At 47.1% G+C, this 9973-nt stretch overlaps 1 protein-coding gene across 1 annotated transcript; it reads right to left on the bottom strand.

The window, feature by feature from the left end:
- Window positions 1–877: 877 nt before the first annotated feature.
- LOC311188081 (butyrophilin subfamily 1 member A1-like) lies at window positions 878–9548 on the bottom strand (the record flags this gene model as incomplete). The annotated part of the gene is given in 3 exon segments (XM_084259330.1): window positions 878–1086; window positions 1089–1529; window positions 9464–9548. Coding segments are annotated over 3 exon segments (735 nt in total).
- Between the last annotated feature and the right edge of the window lie 425 nt (window positions 9549–9973).

The raw sequence follows: 9973 nt of genomic DNA, 5'->3' as shown, positions 1-9973 counted from the left end.
GGGAACCAAGATCCTTGTCCTATATACCTAAATTAACATGACTTGAGTTATTTAAAGGAAATAGAAATTTAGAGAGGCTTGATAATAGGTGTATTTCTTCCATTCCAGTAAAAAAGGCATATCAATTATAATACGAGGCTGTTAAAAGTCCATAATGTGCCATTTCCTTGAAAAATCTTGTGTGGTCAAGTATTTGGCTCAGATAGTCCAGACCCCACAAACCAGCCCTCCTTCATTTCAGCCTCTAGGTCACGCAATACAAACTCAAGTAGATAAAGTAATCACCAATTAATTTAGAGGACTAATTCAGATATCATCCCCTTTCTTCTCCAAACAGCATGAAAATCCCTTGAAATATTTTCTTCAAACAGAAAAATGAAGGGGCCTCCCTGGTGGCTCCAGAGTTAAAGACAGTGCTAGCTATCAAACTATCACCAGCCACTACAGCACAAGTTCAATCCCTGGCCAGGAACCAACCCACATCACACAGAAGCCCTCTCCTGCGTCACCCACTGCTGCCCTTAGCAATGTATTCCAGTAGCTCTGCCTGTTCTGTTCCCCACTCTGTGGTGAATCCTCTCACCACCCATACCTCTGGCCTACACCCCAGTCTCGTATGCATAACTATATAAATCTTAAAAAAAAAAGAAAAGAAAATGGTAAAATTCACGGGAAAATTCATCCTTCCCCAAACCAGTTCAAAGAAAGTCAGTTTTACCCTTTGCTGCCTCAGCACAAGGCCTGCCATGACTGTCCTCTCACTTAACGGCCCAGGAATCTGCACCCAGAGCAGGAGGACGAGACTCCAGCATCCAGGACTCACTCACAGGTTTGTCCACAAAGAAGAGCCCAGGGCAGTGCTGGGCTGGGAAGGGCCTCATGGGGACACGGTCTCAGGGGTGCAGGGGAGGAGGGGGGCTTCAGGCCCAGGGGGAACTCCATCCACACCAGAGCCTGAGGGGATCCCCTCCCCTGGGGGACTCACAGGATCCCCCAGAGGAGGAGGATTGTTCATGGGCACAGAGGGCTTCTGGGGCCCAGTCTCCAGGGGGCGGAGGGTCATGGACATGTCTCCAAACAGCAGACAAAATATGGAAAGAGAGTCCCAGAAAGGGACTGAGGAGGGAAGGAGAAAATGTGGGAGCCATCAGTCATGTCATAGAAGGAGACGTCCCCTTGATCATAGTCCAGGAAAACCCCCACCCTGTGGGGAACCTGCCTAAGGGGTAGTGAGGTATGAGAGTCAGTAAAGCGTAAAAAATCCGTTTCTTCCTGTCCCACAACCCAGTACCTATTCAGGGGGGAGTCCCAAATGAGTTTTGTTTTCTCATCTTTCCTCCAGATCCCCAGTTTCCACTTGCTCTTGTCTCCACTCCTGACATCTACTTCCCAATAACAGTGCCCTGATGTGATGCCCTCATGGCCAAAAGCAGAGACTAAGTCTCTGAAGAAAATTTGATTACATTTCAAACTCTTCCCATCATGAGAAATTCTGGAAGTGGAAGAACCTGGATCCAGAGTTTCAGACCCTGCAGAGAGAAGTACCCATTAGGTAAGATACCTGCCCCAAAACAAGGGCACACACCTCCTCATCCCAGATACTTGCTGTATGTGGGGAAGAGATATGCTCCCCAAAATGAAAGCCTGGTGACTGCAGCCCACAGCCCACCCCCACCCCAGCAAGTGAAGGATCCACAAGACTTATTGGGGGTCAGATAGGTCACAGGACTGTTGGGGACAAGCCTGGACCCCAAGGACTAAGGAGCCCCTTCAGCACCCATGACCCAACTGTGTGACATTAGAGCTGCGCCCACCCCACCCCCATGGAGGGTGCAGAGTCTGTGCCCACACAGACAACAGAAGGAAAGGCCAGAAGCTGAGCAGCCCCAGAGAGAACAGAGTCACTCACATGCCTGGAACTTCTCCTTATGACAATCTGCAAGAGACACACATGTCACGTGAGGGACTCTAGATACTCATACATCAGGGTCCATACCTAGTTTTCTACAAGACAGTGACACAGAATTTAGAGGAGGAAATGTTTAGAAATATTTAGCTGATGCATTTAACTTTTACATTTGTATATATATATATACACACAGACATACGCACACACACACAACCGTTATGTTGCAAATTTCCCATGAAAGTTAAGACACAAAGCTTAATACTCAGGGGTGAGAGGCTGGACACCAACTGAACAGAAAGATCTTTACCCAGATACAACCATCAAATTATACTTTCCAAGTCACCAGCCACACACGCATCTGGAAATTATGTTTTCTTGAATAGGTTCTATGGAGATCAAAATGTCCAGGATTGTATGCACTTCTTTTTTTATTTTTAAGATTTATTTATTTATTCGTACAAGAACTGCGGTACAAGCCAGAGGCACAGGGGGTGAGAGAAATCACTAGAGACAAAGTAAGGAGCAGAACAAGTAGATCTACTGAAATACACTGCTGAGGGGAGCAGCAGGTGAGACAGGAGAGGTTTGCTGAGCCATATGGGTCAGATCCCTGGCTGGTGATTGAATTCATGCTGCAGGGGCTGTGAGTAGCTTCACAGTGCTGTGCTTAACCCATTGCACCACCACAGAGGCCCCGTCATATACTTGTAAAGAAATAATAAACCTGAATGTGCTGCTTCTCTCTGAGCCACAGGTCTTAGAGCTACAACCAACCCATGCCTGTGTGCGGGTTAATACTCCTGCCTCCTGGGATGTGAAAGGCCTGTGGAGGCTGGAGACATGGAGGCTGGAAGGCAGAGCTTCTCCTTCTGATTCTCAACAAATCTATATGTCAAACAAAGACAGAGAGAGACAGAGAGAGAGAGAGAGAAATAAAACAAGGTGACTGAGCTGACATGGCAGTGACTGTGACATAAGTGAGGAGACTCAGAACCCTGCAGCAGACTCAGAACCACTCAGGATAGGGTGGAAAGAGTTCTAGGAGGAGAGAGATGTGCAGAGTGGGACATGGACACACATGGAGAGGATCAAATATTAGTGACATCTCCCCACATCTTCATGGATGGTGGGAGCAAAACCATCCCTGAAGATAAGAGGAGGATACAAAAATATTGAATGGAGTCATCTGATTACTCCAGGAGTGGCCCAGAAAGATGCAAGTCTCCAAGAAACCCTCTCTGTATAAGCTGAGTAATGGCTCCAAAGATGTCCATGTCCTAATCCCCAGAACCTGTAAAGATGTGTCCTTAGCAGAGGAAGGAGAAATCTGCAGTTGGGACAGAGATGAGGACCTGAAAAGTGAGATCATTAGGATCATCAGGTGGAACCAATCACATGAGCTTTAACAGCTGTGACCCCCACACCTGTGCTCAGACACAGTCACATGGTGATGGCAGTAGGGCCATAAAGAGGCTGCATGGCAGGTTGTGTAGACAGAGGATGGGGTCCCCCGTCAATGCAGGGGGCCTTAGATCCTGGGAGAAGAAGGGGCGCCTGGAAGGAAGGAGCTGCCAGACCCTGGAGTTAGTCCCAGGACACGGTCTCAGGGGTCTGCCCTGCAGGCATGTGAGATGATAAACTGTGGGTGAATCTGCTCAGGATGTGGTGACGTGTGTCAGTAGCAGCTGGAGCTCTGATGCCCCATGTGGGGGCCCAGACAAGTGAGTAGGGCCCTGGCAGGGGAGAGTCTGGAGGGAGCACCAGGACCCCATGATACACGTGGAGTGATGAGGACCCCAAAGTGTCACCTGCTCTGGGGGGAGATGGAGGAGAGAGAGGGGCCTGGAGAGCAGGCAGGGAGGGAAGGACAGGTGAGGAGAGGAGGACAAGGACGTGGGACAGGAGGAAGGAGCCAGAAGGTTTATAATTTGCTGACCAGAGACAGACCGAGACCCTGACTCTGCTGTGGAGGGAGGGTCACCCACAAGCCCTAATGACCAGATAGGATGTGCCCTGCCCCCCTCAGCATGTGCCACACAGGATCATAGACCAGTGGCCCCAGGGGAGCCCCTGATGACTGAAAGGAGAGTACAGGCTCCTCCCACCAGTGCCCCAAGGCCATTTCATTCCCACACCACACCTGCCTGGGAAGGAGGAAGCAGGTCATTGCCCAACACTCAGGTCAGACACAGCAAGACTCTGAGACCATCAGGGGAGAGCGTGAGTTTCCCAACTGTGTGAGGAGAGAGAGGGAGAGAAGAGAACTCAGGTTGGATGTTTATAGGAATAAGGAACAACATCCTCTTGTGCACACTGTGTATAAATGTGTGACACCAGCCACACCTGTGCAAGCTCACTCAGAGAAGTTGGCATTTCCATCTTTGTTGAGTTGCTTGGAAAGAAACAAGAACATGTGAAATGACTGGGTAGTCCTGGTGACCTCCTTGAGAAAAATTGAAATTTTAAATTTACTAGTCTTCACCAAGGCAGTAGGTGACATCCAAATGCAACTTCATAACTCTTGCATTGTATTAAAAAATAAATAAAAAAGAGGGGATTGAGAAGGAAAGAAAAGTAGTGACAGAGGAAGAAAAGGAGAAAATAGAAGTGGCATTTGAGATACAGCCTGTCAAATACTGTTTGTACAGTTCACTGCTCTAGTCAATTTTATGGCAAACTTTTAACCCAAAAATTGCTGTTTAGTTCATAAATAACATGAGCTCACACATGTATCCATCTGAGAACCTGTCAATAAGAAACTGTTAATTCTATTGTATTAATGGTGTTTCTTTAAAAGTAAAAAGGGGGGTATGCCAAAAAAAAAAAAAAGACCTATGTTAAAATGCATGAGACATGAACTCAGCAGAGGCTGGAATGATGGTAAAGACGACTCTGTGACCCTCAGTGTGTGGAAATGAGTCCCCAGGGGAACCAGGGAGACTCTCAGGAGGGTCCTCACACTCCTGGTCCCAGGCCCCTCCCCCACAGCCCCCTCACTGTGGCTCAGGGTCTGTGTCCAGGACCATAAACAAACCCCTGAGCAGGGAAAGGGCGTGTGACTCAGGCTCAGGAGGCTCAGATCTCCTTTCACCAACATCACTGACCTTCCCTGAAAGACCCTAAGCAGACACCGCCATGGGGGGCATGGTGGGTGTCAAATTGTTAGGAGTTGGTGCCTCATCTCCGTCCAGGGTTCCCAAAGACTACACGGAGCCAGAGATGCAAAAGCAAAAAGGCTTTATTGCTACCTTAAGGCCCAACTCTGCCTGGAGTACTGACACAGCAGGCTCATCAGGTTGAGAGAGGGACCCCCTCCCAGAGCAACCAACTGTTTTTGTACTTTGCTGACAGGATGCGGGGACTTTTCACACCAGGGACCAAGTTCGGCCTGATTGGGTATCTCTCCTTGGCACTAGTTAAGTTTCATTTACCCTTGTCTTGTGGTTTTTACCCCAGTCTGGTGGTTTTTGCCTTGAAATGAAAATAGGGCATAGTTGTGCCCTTTAAAATGCCTGTTTTTTCCTTAAAATGGCTGCTGTCTTACTATGCCTAATTCTTTAATATCTTACAATATCATAGGTTAGATGACTGCCTCAGAAATGGTTTTTTAAAATGTAAGTTTTTCTGAAAGACTTAGAAAAGGGGTCAAAGAGCCCTTATTTTATGAGCAAGCCTGGCACAGCCTCTACACTGCCCACATTCAAACATGGGGTCTGTGATCCCTTTCAGTCACTCTGTCCATCCAAGAATTTACAAGGTACTTCTCCCACACACCCTTCCACTTCCTTCCCATCTCTGCTTTTCCTCTGTACATACTTTTTTTACTGGGAGCCACGCTACTCGTGTCGTCTGACAAATGTCCGGGCATGGGGCAAATTCTTGAAAAGTGAGGAATCTCATTAGCTGACTCCAAGATTCTCCTCATTTGTTTGTGGCTAGTTTCTACTATTGTTAATTACACATCTAAAAGTAAAACTGCGAATGCTGTTGGATCAATTACTGAATAACCAATTTGATGACAAATGGCACTCACTGCATGGTACAAATATTACATTTTTTTATAAAATTAGTAGTTCTCTGCCAAAAGGCAGTAATTCAACATTCAGCCTCACATTAACAAAGAGGAAAAAAAAAAACAAACTTCTGGGAACAAAAGGCTGTAAACATCTCTTGGCAAAAGTCTCTAAGAAAATTCCTGGTAAACTAGGAGGCCCATAGCCAGCTCCTGCTAAATTCTTCCTGTTTGTTTAAGGCTAATTCCCCTGGATGTAACAATTGATATGGTAGCTGTTAAGAGTATGCATTCAAGAATAAGTCAACAACAGTTTTGTTACTGGTTAAGCTAATAACCATGGCAGCACAAATAATGCATTTGGAAATAGTCAATGTTACAACTACTGATATGTCACGTATTGACCATTTTGAAAACCAAAAGCTATAACCATCTCTGACCCTGCCCCTGATGAAATATTGCAGTTCCTTAAAACAACAACCAGCAATCTTACAGAGAATGGAAATTCCCCTTGATCTTAAAGTTAGATACGGAAACTAGGCTGACTAGATAAGTAGGGGAGTAATAGGTAGGAAACCCTTTTGTTAGATTAGGAGAATTCCTCCCTTAATTGAGAGCTGGGGCTAGGGAAGAGTCAGTGTGGCTTGCCTGGCATTAACACCCTCCAGGCCCTTGGTTCCTTAATATCGAATCAATATTAAAACAATATACTATAGATGATGATTTCTATATAAAAGTCTTCTGTTTTTTGTTTTAATCATTTGGTTATATGTTAGTCTAAACTTTATAGGTTAGTTAGAAAATATACTTTTGTCTCCCTTCTCCCAGGTTACTTCCTGCCCTTTGTTTCCCTCAGCCCTTAGTTAATTGTTCACCATGGCAAACTTAGAAATGTTAGCTGCAGTCACATAGGCTTTTTGCAAGTAATATAATAACTGTTGGGTTGTTTAAAGTAAATAACTATATTAAGAACATTTGTTTAGCAACCATGCCTTCTTTAAAGACAAAGAGTAATAAATGTCATAACCTCTGCAGGAAGGCAAACAGACCTTTGGCTGCTCTTGAAAAACATGTGATGAATGTTATCTTCCTACCTTAATGCATATGCTTATGCACTCATGATTTGCTCAGTATAAATAAAGAACTGCTGAGACCCTCCAGGATGATGTCAACACCCTGATCAAGTGTTCGTATCTCCTCATTTCCCCTCCCTTATCATTCTCTACAATTGCACCAAAGCCTTCCCATCCTTCAGGAAACCCTGACACCCAGACTGCTGCGGCTGGCTCATGGCATTTTCCCCCCTAATTTCCCCCCCCCCCATTAATTTGTGAAACAATTGAAATGACTCAAGTATTTTCCTTTTCAAATCCTCGTACCTTAACACTAAAAAAAAAAAAAAAAAAAAAAAAAGATTGACCCTAAGAATTTCAGGGAATTCTCCTAAAATGAAAAGTGATGGTTTTGAACATTTATATATTACATTTTTTATCTTGTTTTACACACACACACACACACACACACAGGATTTACATATAATTTAATACCTTTCACAGGCCCCAACCCAGGAGTCATAAACACCCCAGAAGCTCAGACCCAGAATCAGAACACCTGCTCTAAACAACTGATTTCTCAGCAACCAAAAAGGCTTAGAGGGAAAATCTAGTTTGACATGGACCAGAGCATGAGAGGACAGAGAACCAAGGAAAAGGGGAAACCAAAACTAGATCCAATATAGGATGGGATTATGGACCCAGAAGGATCCATAACAAAGGACCCCTTAGCAAGACCTGACCCCTAAACAGACAAGCAGGATTCCTGAAACCTTCCAGAGATCAGCAATTCCTGACCCACACAGTTGTCCTTGCATAGCCTCTCCTCACACTAATGCCCCTCCTCCTCTGTCTTTACCCACAGGAAGGTCCAGGTGACAAGGGGTCAGAGGGTGTCCTGACCCCACATGACCTGCAGGGGGAACAGGGCAGGTGAAGTCAAGTCTGAGCTCACAAGGGGGACCCCACAGTTCATAGGTGGAGGCTACAGAGTGAGAGGAGATCAGAGACGCCAACCCCTTCCTGGAGGGGTCCCCTCGTAGAGAAGGTGCAGAGAGGAGGCTGGAAGCGGGTTCCAGGACCCTCAGGGCCACTCACCTGCATACAGCTGGGCCTTCCTCCAGGCTGGAAGTGAACACACAGGTGAGACCTCAGCACAACCACCTGCTTATGTGATCCAGGGGCCTTGGGCTCCCCCTGTTCTGCAGGTGAAACTCTCTATGGAGGTAAAGGGGAGAGGCTGAGAGGTCACAACCTCCTGCCCTGTGTAGACAGCAGGGGGTGGTGGGAAATCCCTGGCTCAGGTCAGGAGCCTGAAGGACAGACTGACCCAGCCCTGCCTGCTGCTGCTGTGGGGCTTTGGGCAAGTCAACCAGTGACTCTGGGCCCCACAACCCTCAAAAACTCATTTCACTTGCTACTCAGTGTTGTTATACAGGATCAAATACTGTATACTGGGAGATATTTTTTAATATGTATATAACTCCATATTCATTTTTTTCTGGAAAATTAACAGTAAGATAAAATAAAAACACTTCATGTGCATAAGGCCAGCTCCAGGTTCTGAGTGGCCCACATTTTTCAGATTCAATTTTCTAGAGATAAACACCCTCTGGGAGATGGAAAGTCCCCCCACTCCCTCCCATGGAGCGTCACAGAATCCTCTCCCATCACTATTGATCAGCATCTTCAGAAGCAGAGAGAACCGACTCTCCTTGGGTTTGTTTGAGGAGAGAGGACAGAGGAGGTCGTACTCCTAAACTTAAAGAGCCCATTGATTTATGAAGCCTCAGAAGAGCTGGCTTAGCTTTCAGGTGCTGACCAAGAACAAGAGCCACTGAAGGTCAGAAAGCAAGCACCCTGGTGGGAAGGTCAATGTTCAGATGAGACCAGGATGCAGAGACTCCAGGGGTCACCACCCACCAGGATCCACACAATCGGGGAAACAACAAACAAGACCTAGGAGAACTCAAGAGAAGTGATCTATGTCTCACCAACTTCTACACACATGCCTCTCTACTCATATAGACAAGGGGAGGGACCCCAGTGCACAGGGAACAGGGATCCAGGACACCTGGAGCATCACTCACCAGCCACGTAAGCTGCCTTCCTCTGGTTTGAAAGGCAACACAGGAATCAAGTGAGCTAAGAATCAGAATGTCTGGTATGAAGGGGTCACAGAGAGTTTAGGAGGCAGAGCAGAGCTTATCGAGAATTGCTTGGAGTTCAGCTGAAAGTTAGTGAAAAAAAATATACACATCTACTCCATTACTAAGAAGAAACTGTGTGCCTACAGAATCAACAAAAAAGACCCTCTCTGTGTCCTAGAAGTTCCACCATCAGACTCATCCAACTTCTAAGCTCCAATGTCCTCTCTGGGTGTCCTCAGCCTCCTGCACTGGCCTCCCTTCAGAGTGGCCATGGGCTCTGGCTCTGTGGTCAGTTTGCCCCACTGTGCCACTCAACAACCTGGTCCCTGACCTGCCTTACCTCTGTGCTTCAGGGCCTCCTCCTTGGACTGTCTGTCCTCCTCCTTAGCCTGGCACAGACTCCTCTGTCCCTGCAGCTCCTCCATCTGTGGGGAATGTTTTCCCTGAGTGTATTGGGTAGCTCCCCAGGAGCAGCAGCAAGGGCAAGCTCACCAGGAAAACTGGCTTCCAGGGAGAGGCCCGAGGGAAGAAAGGCTCTGCAGACAGAGATCTCACGGAGACCCCATCAGGAAACAGCCCAAGACACCCCAGTCCAGCACCTGTAGGGTGCCGGACACTCCCTCTGACCCTGCAGGGAGTGGAGAGGGGATAGAACAGCGCTGACCCGGGATGACAATAGTCATGGCCTTCTCCTGGCCCAGGACAGGGTTGAGGATAGAGCAGGTCACGCTCCCCACAGTGCTGTTTCTCACCACCAGAACAGACTCCATGCTGAACAGCCCCTCAGTGTCCTGGGTGTAGACCTTGGAGAAGTTCCGGAACTGATCCCCACAGGTGTGTCTCCACTGCA

The sequence above is a fragment of the Talpa europaea genome (assembly GCF_964194135.1).
Source record: "Talpa europaea genome assembly, chromosome: 2".
Lineage (NCBI taxonomy): Eukaryota > Metazoa > Chordata > Mammalia > Eulipotyphla > Talpidae > Talpa > Talpa europaea.
Note: the sequence above shows the minus strand (reverse complement) of the source record. Positions and strands in the feature narration are given on the sequence as shown.